Source organism: Typopeltis vanoorti, chromosome 21 (genome assembly GCF_054136105.1).
Source record: "Typopeltis vanoorti isolate ZY-2024b chromosome 21, IOZ_Tvanoo_1.0, whole genome shotgun sequence".
Taxonomy (NCBI): domain Eukaryota; kingdom Metazoa; phylum Arthropoda; class Arachnida; order Uropygi; family Thelyphonidae; genus Typopeltis; species Typopeltis vanoorti.
The window spans coordinates 16,627,765-16,647,984 of NC_143569.1; the positions used below are offsets into that span (position 1 = coordinate 16,627,765).

At 36.4% G+C, this 20,220-nt stretch overlaps 1 protein-coding gene across 4 annotated transcripts in view; it reads right to left on the minus strand.

Moving 5' to 3' along the window:
* The window catches only part of LOC150094647 (uncharacterized), a 628,041-nt gene that overhangs the window by 397,624 nt on the left and 210,197 nt on the right, over nucleotides 1-20,220 (minus strand). For 3 of the 4 annotated variants that reach the window (XM_090411492.1, XM_090411494.1, XM_090411493.1), the window contains exon 11: nucleotides 7,463-7,656. In XM_090411492.1, the coding sequence (XP_090267618.1) occupies nucleotides 7,463-7,656 (194 nt within the window). The remainder of the gene's footprint in view (nucleotides 1-7,462; nucleotides 7,657-20,220) is intronic. The other variant, XM_090411495.1, reaches the window with a different exon arrangement.

Consider the following 20,220-nt stretch of genomic DNA (forward strand, 5'->3'; position numbering starts at 1 on the left):
ACCATGTTTACAGATGTAAGAACTGTGTTCTTCTAACCGGATGGATGCTGACCTGCCTGTTTGTCTGAAGTAGGCAAGTTTACAGGAACAAGGTACTCTATATACACCAGGCACTGAAAGAGGAGGGAGCGGATAAGGGTAGCAAGTTTACGGTGGGGCTTAAAAGCTGTATGGAGGTTGTACTTTTTTAAATTATTATTTTTTTATATTATAATATTTTTACAAATTATCAAAGCAGCTAGCTAACTCTTTGACCCCCCCCCCCCTCACTGGTCTTACCTCATCTTCAAAAAAAAAAAAAAAAAAATCATCTAACGCCTTTTTAATTTCCGTATACGGGGAGTAGGCGAGGCCATTTAGCCCTATCTAATTTTTGGAGACTGAGTGGGCAGTTCAATCTCCACTGGTACCAATCAGAGATAGATGGCCCAAGGCTATCACTAATTAAGCAGTACGCAGTGAAGAGAGACGGCTCAAATGTGCCGCCATCTCGTGGTCCCTAACCCTAACACAATATATTTAATGTCTGAAATAATGTGGGTTCTACAGTCGATTTTCTTGAGTTTACGGGACGAAAAACCAGAGTTTCCGGGAGGAAAAACCCGCTTGCCCGTGCCAGAGATAGACTAACTTGGGAACCGGTCAAAAAAAGGCTTAGAAAAATTTCCTCTAGTCGCCGACTAGACTCAAAACCAAGTCTTCCTTCGTGCGGCCAAGCACCGTGGTGTGTAAACGCCACATCCACTGAGCTACACAGGCTCTCATCTTATCTTATGTAAAAAAAACTCCACCCATTTTAAATCTTACTTTAAATAATACAGATATATTGGTCAGCTTTGACATCATCTCTTTGTTTACAAATATTCCCCTAATTGACACTTTAACACTCTTAAAAAAAGTTTTCCTTCTGATATCTTAGAGCTCTTTTCCTTTGCCATGAACTCTGGTTATTTCTCTTGGAAGAACAAAATCTACAAACAGATAGAGGGAACTGCCGTGGGTTCCTCCCTCTTGCCAATTATTACATGAAAAATTTTGAAAAACGAGCCATTGACTCTTCCCCTCTAAAACCTTCTATCTGGCTAAGATATGTAGATGATGTGTTCTCTATTTAGCCTCATGGCCCAGACACATTAAATTCCTTCCTCAGTCACCTCAATAGTCTACATCCAAGAATCCAGTTTATGATGGAAAGGGAAAATAACAATAGTTTACCCTTCCAAGACACCTTAGTAACACACCTTCCTAATGGTAACCTTTCTTTCTCTGTATATAGAAAACCTACTCATACAGGCAGATACATTCACAAACTCTCCCACCACCATCCCTCCCAGCAATATGGCATTATTAAAACTCTGACCAATAGGGCCCACAATCTTTGTTCCAGTAAAACTGCCCTTTCAATCGAACTCAAACACATACACAACACCTTCCTTTCCAATGGCTATAATACTACAGAATTAAAAAAATAATCAAGTCCTTTCCCATTCCCCGACCATCTCTTCAGAAGGACTTCAGAAATGCCATCACCATAGCTTACATCCGTGGTGCTTCAGAAAAAATAGCCAGATCATTAAAAAAGTACAACCTCCATACAGCTTTTAAGCCTCACCATAAACTTGCTACCCTTATCTGCTCCCCTAAAGACCAGCTCCCTCCTCCTTCAGTGCCTGGTGTATATAGAGTACCTTGTTCTTGTAAACTTGCCTACTTCAGACAAACAGGCAGGTCAGCATCCATCCGGTTAAAAGAACACAGTTCTTACATCTGCAAACACGATTATGGTCAATCTGGCCTTGCAGACCATGTTTTGGATACATCCCACAGGATCTCTTGGGAAAAAACTACCATGCTCCACCATAGTAAATTCAAAAATGAAAGACTATTCTTTGAATCTGCATCTACACCCAGGAATCGACCCAATTTAAACAAATACGGTTGCATTAAACTTCCCAAAATTTGGGAAACTTTAATTATCAGAGATCCCTCTTTACATCCCACGCCATCTGCAAATGCCCATAGAGGGCACACCACCTAGATAGGACTTTAGTTTCACTTTGTATTGTATTTGTGTGTGTGTGTTGTTACAAAAAGTTTTTGTAATCCCCGAAGATGTCTCTGTGACGGACATGAAATATTGGAAGTATTAAAATTAGTTTTAATTCTTTCTCGGTGCTGTTAATATCCCATTAAACCTCTAACACGAACGACTTCTATTCAATATTTCTACTTGGAACCATAGACACTCTGCAGCCAACTGTACAGCTAGAACTACAAATTCTATCGAAGGATGGCACTATGAACTTCAGTCGCTCTTCCAGTGTTCCCATCCAACTGTTTGGAAATTTTTGGATAACATTCTTAAAGAATTATATTTGCAACATACAAACTATTTGCAGCATTTAACTGGTCAACGAAACCCAGGATGTCGTAGGTACATTTCGTTAAAACAACGTATTTCAAATATTGTACAAAATTACGACTCTAATAGACGATTGGATTTTTTACGTTGTATAGCATATATGACTTAGTGTTTGGTTTTTTTTTTTTTTTTTTAAATAAAAGTAATTTTTGCGATATTAAGAAACTTTATGTGTTTAATTTGACAACAAAATACTAATAATATTTTAATCGAATTAAAGTCAACAGGTAGGTCTTATAAAGTATTACAAAATTAACGGAATTCTTATCTGAAAATAAATATAAAATTCATCATAAAAATTTAAAAACTCTAAAGTAAAAAACTTCAGTGTGAATATTCAAATTTGTGTATTTTTATCTATATGCAATTTCATCCTTGTGTAATTTTGTCCCTGTGTAATTTTAACATGTAACCATATTTTCTATCTTTTTTTGGTAATTGTCAACTAATACAGAATATGAAGATCAGGAGAAAAATGTTGCTTAACTTTGTAGCAATACTTTTGTTATCAAAATATAACTCTAAAAATGTGCTTAAAGTGGAATTACAGTGGTGATTATGACTAACTGAGAAGCTAGCTTGGAGCAGTGCCTGGCAGAAGAATCTAAAGAAAGATGTTAGCACTGCATGGAACATGGTCAAATGGATGTTTGAAGAAAGCAGTTAGACTGTATACTCAAGGGCAGGATGATAAATCAGGTAAAAGTCAGATGGATGAGTAGCAACATTAAGAAGGAAATGCAGAAATCTAAAAGTTGTGGACAGAATACAAAGAGAGAAGTATCAGCAAACTCATGAGTGGTACAAAGCACAGGCAAGAAGGGTGACCAGTATAATAAGGAACGTAAAAAGAGATTATGAAAGAAACAGTGAACTATTCCAAAGAAAATCCCAGAGAGTTCTCTGACTATCTGGCAAGTGAATGAAAGAATAAGTATGGAAAAATGTGCTGATGGTAGGGAGGTAAAAATGGAGACAAAATACAAGGTGCTACCCAAAAATTTGGGGAATTTGAATTTGAATAGAATACAAAGGCAGAAGCAATGAGAGTAGTCTGGTCTGGTCAGTGGGAGCCAGACCCACTACTGGGTCTGGCTCCCACTGACCAGACCTCAATAAAGGTCGAAACCGGTATGGGTAGTGGCCCTTGCCTTAATGCATGGCATTACACATATCTGCAAGGAGATTTTTATTATTACATAACACCTCCAAGGAGTCCTAAGACTCATCGAGGGAGGGTACCTACTCTACATCTCTCCATCATCTACATCATACTGCCTACAACACCACTAGTGTTTTCACAGACAATCACAAACATTCATGCCCATGGTGGGATTTGAACACACCGCCTTTTGGCTTGAGAGTGGATACGCTAACCACTCGGCCGACCAGGCCGGCAATTTTTCCTCAGCTTTGTGTATTATAATAAAAGTACACCATGTATTTTCTGGCATCCTTGATTCCACAGCCTTTCTGGATTAGTCATTTTGCCAGACCAATGGAGGTCACCTAAACTTCGGGTGAATTGGTAGCCTACGGCAAATTGTCCACGTGCGGAGCGGCACGTGCTCAGTGTTTTCCAGGAAGATGACGCACGCACACTGAATTATCCAGAAAGATGCCAATAAAAAAAACAACACGTACACAAAGAGAGAGAGTGCCGGGCAGAAAGGTATGTTAGTCAAAAGAATACGAATGATTCTCATTTCAGTTGTTTCAGTCGGCAAACGACTGAAACAACTTTCAGTCATTTGCCGACCCTAGGTGACTTTGTAGGCATTACTCACAAAGTGTTTTTGGGGAGATTTTTTACAGGGTAGTCACCACTGCTTTCTCCAACACGTTACTGACGGGAATCGAACCCAAGTCTTTCCGACCAAAGGGATTCGTCTATACTGACTGAGCTATGGAGGCTCTAAAATCACAAACACGCATGCCCACGGCGGGATTCGAATCCGCAGTCTCTTGATGGAGAGCGGACACGCCAACCACTCGGCCAGTCAGCAGGCTGGAGATGTGCTTTGCACTATGGGAGATACTGAGATAGGAGTGATGAGATCTTTCTCCACCATTGCAACGAGTTGCCTGGTGTTGCACTACCTTACCCCAGTCCTGAAGATACTTTCAGGTACAAACTTTGTTTGCTCACACTTGGATAAAGCATTAAACTAAAACTTATTATAGCAAAGAATCTACATTAAATTTTGCTTACACCTGAAAAAAAGCTGCTGCAGAAACTCACTGAACACTTAAGGAAACATTTGGTTATAATGCATGAGCAATGGTCAAAAATGGACGTCAAGTTTGCAGTAATGTCAAGTCAATGTTGATTGTTTTTTTGACATCCAAGGTATTGACCACGAGAAATCTCTCCCCCCCCCCAATCAAACTGTCAACAGCAAGTTTTACTGTGAGATTTTTTAAACAATTAAGATGGAGCATTCAGCACAATTGTCTAGACAAGTGGAAGAACAACAGAATTATGGAAACAACTAGAAAAGTTGTCTCCATAATTTTCAAAAATGAATTCGGATCACCATGTAAGCTTAACAGAAAAAATGGAAGAACAACAGCTGGGTTCTCCACCACTCATTGTTTAACAGTTCCTGAATTCCAAACATTCATTTCTGATCCCCCTTACCTTGCCCAAGTGATTTTTTTCCTGTTCCTCAAAATTAAATTCCAGCTGCAAGGGCATTATTTTGACATGAATGAGGAGATCCAGACAGAATCACAAAAAGTGCTCAAACACAGTCACACTTGAGGATTTCCTGGGATGCGTGTAATCATGGAAAAACCACTGTATACATTTCCAGGGAGACTACTTTGAAACTAACAGTGAAGTTAAAGGTTTTTTTTTTGTTGTTGTTTATTTGTTAATGGTCAAATTCCAGGAACTTTGGGTAGCACCTTATAGTTAAGTTATTCAATGATCATATTGCAAGGTTATATCATCCAAGTGGAGATAACATAGTGCCAGATATGACATTGACTGATATAAGAATAGAGAGAGATAAACTAGATATGCTTAGCATATGAGAATATGCAAGGGAAGTAGCAGATCTTCTGACCAAGCTATTTAATTTAAGTGTCAGGTAAGGTGCTGAGAGAATAGAAAAGATGTGAAATAGTTCTGTTGCATAAAGGATGTTCCAAGATCGAGACTATAAATTATGGACCAATTAGCATGTCATAAGTGCTGGTTAAGTATGGAAAAAGTTGGTAAAAGACAGAACACAAAAATACAATACTCTATTGGGTCAGCACAGTTTTGTAAAGAGCAGGTCTTACCTTTCTTTTATTATAATAAAGTGACAGTTGAACTGGATACAGGAAAAGGTCACATGATGATACTGCATGATTTTGCAAAGGCATTCCAACAAGATGGCACATGAAACTGTTACATAAACTGGAACAAGTGGAGATGTATATGAAATTGATGATATGAATGAAAAGGTGGCTTATGAACAGACATCCAAGAATAGTATATGGGTGAAGGGAGTTGAATCCATGAGAAAGCAGATACTAACAGTGCTATAAGGTCCTCTGCTTCTGTTGCTTCCATATAATCTGAATATCAATGATACAGAAAATGATTTCAGGAAAAATATCATGTTATTTGCTGATGATGCAAAATTGCAGTAAGAAGGATCTGGAGGATAAATTCTGATTACTACTGCAGCTAAAAAACAACTAATCAGATTAAAAGTTGAGGAGCACACTGAGAAACAAAAATAATCAGTTTATTAACCCTCTTTTTAAGGCTCTGATGCAGCCACATCTCAACTACTATGCAAAAAATCAAACTGACTGAGTTCCTTCGGATGAGTAAGTGATGGAGAGAATCCAGAGGAGAGTGACCAAGACTGACAAGTATATGTACTGCTGACAATAAGGACTGATGTAAGGTGTAAAGGCTACAAAAGGCTAGGTGATAGACAGGAAAAGAGAGAATATGATAAGCACATATAAACCATTAAAGTGTTTTTCCACATGTGGCAGGAAGGCAGAGAACAAGGGGTTATGTCTGGAAATTGTGCAAGCATGTGATTAGCAAAGGCATGAAGAGTAGATTTTTTTTGCTCGGAAGGTGGAACTGGATGTGAATGCTCTATTGGTGAATGAGTTCAAAGAGAAGAATTATAGGTATTGTGGGAATAATGGTTAGCATGGGCATCCTACAATTAGTCTTTGGACTACGTGGAAATGATTGAGCAATACTACCAATAATATTAATAATAATTTAAAATGTACATGAAGAGTAAATCAAAAATCAGGTTCCAAAAAAAAATAAAAATAAAAAAAATAGAAAAAACAAAAATGATGAAAGAACCGTGAAATGGATGTCATTTGGTGATGGATACTCAAACAACATCTCCACAGCTTGTTCAGCTTCATCAAAACCAAACTATGGAAAGACTTTGAATACCATCTAATATACAAAGAACCTCTATCAAGGCTTTCCAACTGAAAATGAGTTAGTCAGTTTCATAGGGAGATAGACAGCAGGCCTCAACAAATACACTTGCTAACGTAGCTGGAGAGTAAATTTTGCCAGCTGGTAAAATCTACTTTCCAGGTAAGTTATATTTAATAATGATAGGTTTTATTTAATAATAATAATAATAATAAAAAAAGCTCCGTAAATGGAATATTTTTAAGATAACACAGATGCAGCACCAATAATCACTTGATGGACCACCTATTCACTTACTGAGACTTATCGTTTAAAAAAAATGGGAAAGTCTTGGACAAGTACATTGCTTTTTTTTTTTTTTCATGGCATGTAGGGTTTAGCATAACTTGTCGGTGCCCTGGGAGTATTCCCTCTCTGAAACTTTGGTTTTTCTCACAAAAATTAAGGATCCTGAAGTTAATCCTAAAATTATAGTTCTAGAAGCTAAGGATACTTCGTAGGATGAATCTTAAAGGTCTCTAAGCATCATTATTATTATTATATTAAAACAGCAATCTTTAAATAAGTAAGCCAAAATGGATAAAAAAATATCAAAATATATTTAATTATTACTAATTACTTACTGGTCTTCCATTACAATTACATCTCTCTTGTTCAGAATCTGTGTATGGCAGCTGACTTATTCTGAATATTTCAGAACTTTCTACATTCGAAATATTGACTTTTTTAATCTGGCTGTTTTTGGAAACTTTTGAGAGTTCTACTGCAATGTGGGCTCCTACTGATGCATTATTTTTAATAAGAGCAATATCTGTAACTGGAGATAAGGACTATTTTACAAAAAATAAATAAATAAATAAATAAATAGGAACTTTTCCTTCTTGACAACACTTTTTTCTTTTGTATGGTCTGCATGGTTAGCCTAGTGGCTTTGAGCTTTGTAACCATATGCCTGGGGATGTATCCTAGGTTCAATTCCCGTATCAGGTTTTTTTCCCGCCAGTTTATCTGGGTTTTTTTATCCTGCAAGCAGGTAAGCTGGCCTCGTGAACACACACACATTACAATAAAGGAATACTGACCCAGCCATAGGCTTGATGCGTCAGCTATGTCGGTTCCAAGCCTGGATAAAATATGGGGGGGACTAAGATGTGCCGTACCTCCCCATAAAAGGGACTCATGGCCATTGCATCATCATACGAAATTATTATTATCTTTTGTATGCACTATCTGAAATTAAACCATATCAAATATATTTATTATATAGTGTAACTATATATATATATATATTTTTTTTTTAACAGAAATTTCGCAAATCAAAGTTTAACCAATTCATATTACTACTGTACCTCAGTACTGTTGGCAATATATATATATATATATATATATATACACAGTAATCCCTCGATTAGTGCATTTTCGAATAGTGCATCATTTTTTTTCGATACCCAAATTCAATTAGTACGCCTCTAAAATTCAACTAGTATGCCTATGTACATCTTAGAAATAAATGTTATTACAGATTTTAAAAATTTTCTATCTGTACATTTTTATGGCTATCTATTTTAAAAAATCACTCACCAGAATGAAATAATTTAGTTACCGATTTAAAACATTTTACAAAGTTATTTTTAATGGCATGCTACACTACTTTTATGTATTCTATGTATACTATGTTCCAAATTTTTACCGCCAAAATTTATGTCGTCTGCTATAGTACGCCCACAGATTCGAGACCCTTCGACACTTCTGCACATGTCACAAAAAGGAGAATCCATTTCTCCTTTTTGTCGGAAAATTAACTTTTCTTTTATGATCACTGTAGTTTTTAAAGTGATAACTATTTTTCCTGTATAACAGTTGGGAAATTTTATCCATAAACATGTGATTTCGCATGTTGGCAACCAATTCGTACGTCCTTCATTTCTTTCTCCCCTTCAGTGATAATTTCCAAGAGTTAATTAAATCTCATTCTGAAGAATTGAGTGATTCCAACCTGCTAAATTTAGATGCACAGCAGGAAGATCCCGAAGAATATGAAGAAAATTTAACCACTGATAGTCAGCTAAAACAGATTTCACAGAAACAATTTGAAAAAATTTTTTGTACAATCGAAGTTTTTAAGATGCAATGCTTAGAGGCTGATCCTGATGAAGAGAGAAGCAGTAAAATTTGCAGAAGAGTAGAAGAGGCAATAGGGCCATACCGTCGGTTGTATGAAAAAAAGAAACAAAATGCCTGCCAATCTACGTTAGCTCAATTCTTTGTTAAGAAGTAGAATAATAAAATTTATATTCTGAATATGTTTTATTGTCTTTCAGCTTCATGGTTTTCCTTCAACTAGGCCCTGAGAAATACCTTAATTCTTTTATAAAAAAATTAAGGTTCAGAAAAGAAATTTTCTGAATTCACACACACACACACACATATATATATATATATGTGTGTGTGTGTGTAAAGCCTTTGGCTCTTCATATATCTAATAATATATATATATATATATTTTTTTTTTTTCTGAAACAGATTCAATGACTATAAGCCGAGAGATAAAAAAAATAGAAATACCATTTTAATTTAAATAAACTACACAACTAGTTTCGTCTTCTTCAGGTGCATAACATGTGGGAACTACCAACAATCATTGTGAGAGAAAACCTATATATTAAAGTGTTAATGTTAACACACACACACATATATATATATATACATACTGTCTGAAAAGTTACAGTTTCTTTAAAATTACTTTAGATGGAAGGATATTCTACATTACAGGGATAACTGTGATTAATGAAATGGAGACAAAGCAGAACTGAATGACCATATGGCAGGTAGTAAATAAAGTTGGTTATAAGGGGAGGGGATCATTAATCAATCTGAGTGAAGGTACAATTTCTTGGAGGAAGGGGAAACTACAAGTATGGTGTGTTTGTTAGTAGATGGAAGTTATTATTTTATAACACACCTCTGTGGAATCAAAGTATCATCCTATCATGATATTCATCATACATCTTAAATTCTTTCATTGCTGTTACATTTGTGACACTCTCTGACAACATATTCCAATTACCTGCCACTTTCTACAAAAAATATCCCACTCCTATCATCCTAATTCACCACACATTTAAGTAATTTTCATTGATATTCTCTTATTCCCTCTGCCTTTTGAAAATTTCCTTTGATATCTATATGGTACACTCATCTCAAGAATGTATATCTCAGTCTAATCCTCCCTTCTCCTATTTATCTTGCTACGCAATTTTCATTCCAATCTAAAATCACAACTTACATCCTCTATGCCTTTTCTAAGATTTCCACATCAATTAAGAAACTAGCAACCAATCTACACGGTCTAAATATAGTATGATTCAAGTCTTACCAAGAAGGAAACAATTATCTTCGTATCTCCACTTGTTAACATCCTTCTTACTATGCTCTGGATTGTCTTCTTAGCACAGGGTTTACCATCCTATACACTAACACTTCAAGATCACTTACCTCCTCCGTGACTTCTGCCCCCCCCCCCCCCCACTCACATTCTACTTTACATTCTACTGGATGAGCAGTAGTATCAAGCTTGATCTGCAAAAAAAGAAAATGTTATGGAGAATTTACAAGGAGAAAAGCTATCAGTACACCCATGAGCAGTACAAGGCTCAAGCTAGGAAGGTTACCAGCATAGTAAGAAAAGCTAAATCAGATTATGAGAAGACCTTAGCCAAAGAGATCAAGAGTAATCCCAAAGAGTTCTTCCACTATGTAGCAAGTAAGAGGAAGAATGACTTCCTCTTACTTGTGTGGGTGCCGATGGTATTGAGGTGACAAAATCAGATGTAACAGTCGAGTTACTAAGTGATCATTTTTCAAAAGTCTATCACCCAAGTGAGGATATCTCTATACCTGTAGCAATAACTAATGTGAGAATTGAAGCTAAAGAATCAGAGGTATTTAATATATTGCAAAATTTAAATGCAATATATTAAATACAAACACTGCTGTAGGCTTAGATGGAATATCAGCTCGGGTGTTGCGTGAACGTGCAAATGAATTATCAACCCTCTTACTTGGATATTTAATTTAAGTTTGAACTCTGGTATGGTCCCTAGGGAGTGGAAGTTAGGCAAAGTGGTTTCTTGGCATAAGGGTGGCTCTTAAACTGCGGTAGTTAATTACAGACCAATCACCATCTCAGGAATAGTGGTAAAAGTATTGGAAAAGTTGGTTAAAGACAAAATTCAAGAATGGGTGGATCAGGATATGATACTCTATACAGGCCAACATGGTTTTGTTAAAGGTAGATCCTGCCTTAGCAATCCATTAACTTTTCATAATAGAATGACATCTGAGTTGGACAAAGGAACTGTTACACAGTGGTACTTCTGGATTTTGCTAAGTCTTTTGACAGGATACCCCATAGAAGACTGTTATGCAAATTGGAGCAGATGGGAATGGATATTAAATTGGTGATATGGATAGGAGAATGGCTCAGGGAGAGATACCATAAGGTGGTGTATGGAGGAGCAGAGTCCAGAATGAGGCAGGTGACCAGTGGTGTGCCTCAGGGCTCTGTGCTTGGGCCATTGTTGTTTAATTTGTATATAAATGATATAGAAAATGGCTTAAAGGGAGATATTCAGTTGTTTGCTGATGATGCAAAGTTGGGTAGCGCAATAAAAAATCAAGCTGATGTTGAAAGTTTGCAGGATGATTTAAATAAGCTGGTAAAATGGGCAAAAGATAATGGATATCAGTTCAATGTGGAAAAGTGTCAAGTCACGCATTTTGGGATTAAAAGATTACCAGCTGTGTACTACATTGATGGAAAGGTACTCCAAGAGATTGATGAGGCTAGGGACTTAGGGGTGTTGGTAGATAGAGAGATGAAGTTCAGAGGACACATTGCTAAAGTGTCCAAGATTGCACATAGGATTACTTGGTTGTTGAGGAACACACTGACATCCAGAGATAAAGAGGTTATTATTCCCCTTTATAAAGCGTTGACACTTCCAAATTTGGATTACTGTGCTCAGGTCTGGTCACCTGGATTCCTTGGAGATGAGGAGGCTGTGGAGAGGGTTCAGAGAAGAGTGACCAAAATGGTGAGTGATGTAAAAAATGCTCCCTACATTGATAGGTTGAGAGCTTGTGGATTGCAGAGATTGGTTGATAGGCAAAGAAGAGGGGATATGATAGAAACATTTAAATTACTGAAAGGTTTTTATAGGATTGATGCAGGGGAAATGTTTCAGCAGTGTGATAGTGATGGAAGAACAAGAGGTCATCCTGGAAATTAAAGAAGAGTGTGGTTAACAAAGGTGTCAGAACAAGGTTTTTTGCCTGGAGGGTGGTGAATGAGTGGAATTCATTGCCTGACTTAGTTGTGAGCTCTTCGTCTGTAAATGAATTCAAGAAGAGATATGACAGATATTGTTTTGCTAGTTTGGGTCTCCTGCGATGAGTCTACTGACCCCATGGAGATACCCGTAGTAATAATAATAATAATAATAATAATAACAATAATAATTTGTTCTCTGGAACATATTTCCTCACAAAGTGATCCCTAACAACTACAATCTCCAGACTTCCAAGAAAAATGTGGAAAGATTCCTTTTTTCCCCCCCATAACCTTACCAATACTTTATGCATGATACTAATATGCTACAGATTCTAACATTTATCATGTGTGGACTGATATATATATGAATATATATATATATTCATATATATATATTCATCTCCCTACAGATGAAGTCCTAACATTACTCAAGGATAAGTTATCCAAAAAAATGTTAGCCTTGCTTACACATTGCATCAGGTCCGGTTACTTCAAATTGCAAGATAATACATACAAACAAAATCATGGACTGGCTATGGGTAATCCTTTATCCCCTGTACTCACAAATATTTACTTAGAGGATTTTGAAACCAAGGCTATCTCTTCCTTTATTTTAACACCTAAAGTTTGGAAACGTTATGTGGATGATGTCTTCACTGTTTGGAGCCATGGACATGAATCCCTTATGGTTTTCCTCGAACATCTCAATAACCGACATCAAAGTATTAAGTTTACTGCTGAGCTTGAAACGGATAATTCCTTGCCTTTTCTTGATGTCAAACTGACTCGCTCTTCTGGTAAACTAAAAATATCGATATATAGAAAGCCCACACATACCAACAGATATCTGCACAGTCAGTCTCATCATTTCCCTCCTCATAAGCTTGGAATAATTTCCACCTTGGGACATAGAGCCCGTTCTCTTCTTGATGACTCAAATGAACTGCTTACAGAAATAAACCATCTGAAAACTTCTTTCGAAGTTAATGGATATTCCAAGAAAATCATTGACAAATTCCTTCTTAATCCTCCTAGACATCACTCAGAAGAAACAAATAGAGTCAAAGGCAATATATCTATTCCTTACATAAGTACTGTTTCACACAAATTAGCAAAAGTTCTAAGAAAATACAATATCAGAACCTTGTTCACTCCACTTCCAAAGATCCGTTCCTTAATTAGCCACCCAAAACCTTGTCATCATCAACTCAAATACCCTGGTGTATATAAAATATTATGTGACTGCGATATTCCTTATTTCGGGCAGACAGACAAATCTGTCGAAATGCGTATGGAAGAACACATGAGAGACATTACTTACAAGAGACAGCGAGCGAGTGCATTATCAAGTCATATCCTTTTCTCAGCTAATCCTAATGATGATAACCAAAGTCACAAAGTCTGCTGGGAAAAATCTACTAACATCTTCCGTTGCAGTGACGAAATAGAGAGAAAAATTGTGGAATCTAGAAAAATCATCTTCAATCCTGTTCATCTAAATAACAACTTAAGCTACAACCTCCCAGATAGTCATTCAGCTGTAATCATGTACTGGCGTTCACGTAATGCAGCAAACACGCACTCTCCCAACAATGCAACAAACGAAAGAACAGCTTCAAATACAACTACAATGTTTTCATGCTAATTATGTATAAAGACTGTCTGTGTTGTTCATAGTCTTTTAACCCTCAATGTTTAGTGTTTTTTCTTTTATAATGTCACCTGAAGAAGGCTGTTACAGGCCGAAACTAGTAGTGTGTTTATATTAAAACCTTTTTACTTAAATCTCGGTTCTAGTCATTTAATTCTTCATAAAACTATGTATGTTAACCGAGTCAATGATCATTCTGTCATATATATATATATATATATACATACCAGTGGCATCGCCTGCCCATTTTGGTTTGGTATGCTGTCATGTGGGTTATGGGTGTGCAACCGTAGAAAATTTTCCAGGGAGGGGGGGGGGAAAGCTTGGAGACAAATAATTACATCAATAAATTTTTATAATTATTGATTCAATTAAATAATTACATCAATAAACGTCTTTCAGCATTTTTTGATGAAATTCAAAAAATGAGAGATGAGAGATGATGAGAGATGAAATTCATCTCTCACCTAAAAGCAATCATAAACATCCATGCTCATGGCGTTCAAACCCACAGCCTGTTGGTTGGAGAGCAGGTACGTTAACTACACAGCCAACCAGACCAGCATTTACTATCTAACTCCATACTTCACAATTTATGCACTAATTTGATATGAATAAATCTGTCAAATATCATTGCAAAATACAGATACCCAACACTACATGCATTCCTCCCAGCTTCTGCCAAAACTATTATAAAAATTGCTAAAGCACACAGTCCCTTAAGAAACCCACACTGATTATCATGAAGATATTCTTCCACTCAATCCTTGAATACAGTCTTAACAAAACTGTTAACAATCCATAATAATGAAACTGATCTATATTTCAATGTGTTTACTTCCATATCACCTTTGTAAAATGGCACTGTTTATCTTTCTTCCACTCTATTAGTTCTCTTCAAAGAACAACATCCTCATTAAATAAACAAGTTAAATATACTGTCAATATCCTAGCACATTTTCTTGACATCTTGACTAGTTTTTCATATTTGACATCTGCTAATGGATGCTTTATACTCCCTCCCATACCTCAAAGGATTTTGGGAGTGAGCGAAGTATCTGCTACAAAAAGTGGTAAGGTTGCAGAAGCTCTTTCCAAATAGAATTAGTAAGACAATCACAAACATCCATAACCATGGTGTGATTCAAATCATAGCCTGTTAATTCGAGAGCAGATTTGGTATCCACTAAGCCAACAAGGCCATCCTCGATATCTAGATTACTCAAGATTCTAAACATAACAAGTTCACTCACATCTAATCCCATAACTTTCCCGTACCTGCTAGAAATACCATTTCACTACTCAAACATTTTAGTAATAGGAACAAATTTTCTTATACTAAATACTCTCACTATATCATCACTCTACTTCACCACCAACTTCAGGCAGTCAATTCATTCTTTTACTATAAGTATTATTATTGTTATTATTATTATTATTATTACACAAGAATCTCCATCAATTCCAAAGACTTGTCACAGGAGTCTCATACTATCCACACAATACCTAGTGTACCTCTTCATCAATTGCATTTACAGACAAAGCACTCATAACACTCTGGTAACTTATTCCACTCATTCACCACTATCTGAGAAAGAAAGAAAAAAAAACCTAGTTCTGATTGCCATTGCTAACCATACTGATACTAAATTTCCTGGGATGATCCCTTGTTCTACATTCTGGTCAACTGATGAAAAATTTCCACTGCATCAATAAAGAATTTTATCATATCATATATAATCTTAAAATCCTATAAAACCCTTTTAGAAACATCAATCAATTTCTGTAACCACAAACTCCTCAATCTATTCTCATTGAGAGCATTCTACAGATCATTCACTGTCTTGGTTAACTTGCCTCTAGATCCACTCCACCACTTCTTTGTCTCCCCCCCCACCCACGCACAAAAAAAAACAAAAAAACTAGGTGCTGATACTTGTAGGTGGTAATCCTGATATGATCATATAAAGGCCTTAAATATACAGGAATGATATTTCTTTAACTCTGCTTGTTAGTGTGTTCTTCAATAACCAAGAGCTATTATGACCATTTCTGCAATATGCCTTCTTAACTTCAACTCCCTACCCTCCAAAACCCAAAATCTCTAGTTTATTATTTCTAAATAATAAACTAGAGATTTTGGAATTTCTGAGTATGTTTTCCTACTAGCTATGTAATGGGAAAACTCTTCGGGATTTCTTTTTTGCTTGCTTTCATAGAATTTTCTCATATTTTAATTTCTTTTTTCCTTACTAAACTGTCACTTTTCTACCATTTTCTTTACATTTTTCATGCAGCTGAATACTGTTGCCTCTATTATATTTCTTCCACAGCCACTTTTTCCCCCTCCAGTTCCTGCCTAATGACCTGATTTATCTTCACATTATTTATTCCTCTAACCTTAGGAATAACCCAGCCATGCTTAGTGAAAACTTGACATGCTGGTCCCAAGTCTGGATAAATGGGGAGGGTTGAGCGCAGGGCTAGCAACCCAGTCTCAGAAAAAACTCTTTGCAATGCAAACTGAAACCTTCCAAAAAGTGATACCAGATGAAGAAAACAGAACACGACCTGCCACCAACACGATGCACCTCTGTGAAAGCCCTTCTGGGGAAGCAGAGATGCGGAAGAAAGTGACAGACACCGTACCAAAAGACAAGTTTAGAATGGGATGTTGGAATGTTAGAACCATGTTCGAAACTGGGAAGACATACCAAGTCTCGAGAGTTCTAGAAAAATACAGACTAAAAATAATGGGATTAAGTGAAACGAGATGGATAGGAACTGGAAAAATCAAATTAAACTCTGGTCACTACTTAATCTACTCTGGGAACCAAAATACGAATGACCACACAAAGGGAATTGCACTAATGATGACAAAGAAAGTTCATGGTGCACTAATGGAGTGGAACCCAATATCCAAAAGCATACTAAATGCTAGATTTAAAGCCAGCAAGCAGAACATCACGATAACTGCTATATATGCACTAACAAATGATGTGATCCAGGAAGAAAAGGATATTTTTTATAACATGCTACAGAGAAGTATAGAAGCAACAAATAAAAAAGATATGCAACTTATAATTGGAGACTTTAATGTTAAGGTTGGAAATAATAATACTAATAGTCTTGATGAAATCTTTCGCCTTGTTCATCGCTTACAGCACCTAAATTCTCGGGAAATCTATCAAGATGACTGTATAGGAAATGAAGCTTTATGCTCATGTTGCAACCTAGGCGCTGGAAATTTTCAAGCATTGTTTCCACTAGATCTTTGTAATTGCACGCTTTTTTGTTTCCAAGAAAATTATTCGCAACCATCGTAAATGAAGTCCAGGCCTCTTTCTCAATTTCGTTCATAGAGTTGATGAAATTTGGATCTCTCATTAAAGTTCTAATTTGCGGTCCATCAAATACACCGGCTTTAATTTTTTCATAACTAAGTCGTGGAAATTTTTCACATATGTATTGGAAACAGTCACCTTGTAAATCTAAAGCTTTAACATACTGCTTCGTAAGACCTAGTTTGATGTGTAGAGGTGGAAAAATGATTTTTTCTCTGTCGATTAAAGATTGATTTATAACATTCTGTTCTCTAACATTTAAGGATATTCTAAGAGGCCAATGTTTCTAACTCGACTATCCCATTAGCACAGAAAACATGGAAACTTTGTATATCCTCTTTGAAAGCCAAGTAAAAAGTTCACCATTTTAAGATCCACACAGATGATCCAGTTATGGTCTGTATATTTTAATAACTTCAGAACCTTTTTAATGTCCTCATATGTTTCCTTTAAGTGGACTGAATAGCCAATAGGAATTGAGCCATATACATTCCCATTGTGTAGTAAGACACACTTGACACTTCTGCTTGAACTGTCGATAAATAAACACCACTCATTTGGATGATATTGTACAACACTCATTTCAGTTAGTAAACCTGACACATTGTTACAGTAAACAAACCCACACTCGTGTTTAAAATATTGTACAAGATTACTTTCCCTGCTACGATAAAAAGTTATCTTCGTATCTTGCTCCAGTAAGTTTTTTTCATTTAATCTTGAAACTAACAATTCCAATGATTCCTTTGATAGGCCCAAATCTCTTACTAAGCCATTCAATTCCACTTTGAGTAAAATGTTGCGGTCCAGAACTAGAAATTAAATTTTCATTGTCTAAATCAACATCCGAGTCTGGCTCCTCAAGAACATCTGGCATATCCCGATCATGCTCGTTCTCAAGTAAAGGAAGTCCTTTATAAATTGGCACGGCTATTTCATTGGAATGAGCAACTGGCCGAATTGCTTAGTCGAGATTTGGATACACAATTTTTTTCTTATTCTTCTTATTATAACCAGAAGTCTGAACTAAACAAAAATAGCAATCATCTATGTGATTTTTCAGTTAATAATTTGCACAACAGAGTCCCATGTGATATCCTGTCAAATGCCTTTGCAAAATCCAACAGTATCATCATCATGTAGTTATTCCCCTTATCCAACTCAACAATACACTATTATAAAAAGTTAATAATTTGCTTAGGCATGATCTACTCTTCACAAAGACAATGCTGCCTCCCAAAGTGAATCACATTCTTATCCACCCATTCCTGGATTCTGTCTCTGACCAACATTTTTGATACTTTCAACAGCACTCCTGAGATACTAACTGTTCTGTAATTAGCTACTACAGTCTTTGAGTCTCCTTTATTATCAATTCCAGAATCCTTGATTCTCTTGTTTTCTCCATTGTATACTTGTCATCTCACATTTTCTCTCAAAATCTCTAGAAATTCAGTCTCTTTAAATGAGTGGGCTGATATTTCCTTCTAGTTTCAACTGCCATAATTGAAATCTCTCATACATTTGATAAATAAACATGATTAAACATATACTTGTTATTTCCTCCCCACCCCTAATTTTCAGCTCTATATCAATACCCTATGTTGTCTTGTTTATCTGTGGTTGTTTGTCAGCACCTGTTTGTCTGGAGTTGTTAGAGAGGCTAGTGAAGACCAAGATTCTGAATTGAGTAGACAAAAATAGCATTCTTTTTCACAAACAGCATGAGTCTTAAGGAAAGATCATGTTTTAGCAATCTATTTACTATAACAAGGTGACAGATGCATTGGCCAAAGGGGAGGCATACACAGTGGTGTGTTTGGATTTTGCTAAAGCCTTGCATAGACTGCCAACATGACAAGCTGGTAATTAAACTGGAACAGATGGGATTGGAGGGCAGATTAGTGCAATACACTGGAGATTGCTGTCTGATAGGTATCAGCAAGTTGTAGATAGGGGAAAGGGGGGGGAGCAATATCCCAGAAGAGGAAAGTCACTAGTGAGGTACACCGAGAGTGTGTTTTAGGGCCATGCTGTTTAATTTGTATAATAATATTGCGAAGGACTTGAATGGTGATACAAAGCTGGGAGAAACTATGAGGAGTAGAACAGATATTGTAGCCTTGTAAGTGGATTTGAACAGACTTTGTCTTTTAAGTGAGCAAATTAATGGGGTTACTAGTTCAATTTAGAAAAGTGTAAGGTTTTAAATTCAATTTAAATACAAATGGAGAGTATAAGATTGGTTGGGATATCTTAGAAGAGGTGGAGGAGATGAAGGATCTGCGGATGTTGATAGGCAGGGACCTGAAATTTTGGGGACATTTTGCTAAAATTTAAAGGACAGCATAGAGCCTTATGGCAATGACAAAGATAACACATTGATATCTAGGAGTAAGAATGTTATGATTCCACTGTATAAGTTTTTGATCAGACTGCACATGGATTACTGAGCATAGATTTATTCACCTGTTTTCAAAAGTATGAAGAGATGTTGGAAAGGGTTCAGATGCAATTGTTTAGGAGAGTTTTTGGTCTGGAATGTTTGAGTGTGATGACAGACTGAGGGAATGCAATTTGCAGAGCTTAACAGATGGTAGGAAGGTGGAGAGGGCATGATCAAGACATAAGTTGGTGAGGGGTTGGTTATACCAAGATTAATGTGAATCAGATTTTTCATATAACTGGCGGAGAAAGAGAATAAGAGGCCATCCCTAGAAGCTATATAAGACGGAGAGAGGAGTAGGTTTTTATGTGAAGAGCACTGGTTGGTTGGAATGCACTATCTGAAAGTGTAGTGGGTGTGGAGGCAGTGAATGCATTTCAGTCATGATATGATGAACTATGTTTGTGATGGAGGACCTCCTACAATACCAGATTGACATAATAGGGGTGACTGAAACAAAAAAGACAAAAACTGGTGAGATATTTCTGAGCAATAAATACAAAATGTTATATTCAGGCAATGACAATCAAGGAAAAGAAGGAGTAGCCATAGTATTCAACACAAAATACGAGGCTAATCTTCTTGAATGGCAGTCAGTCTCAAGTAGA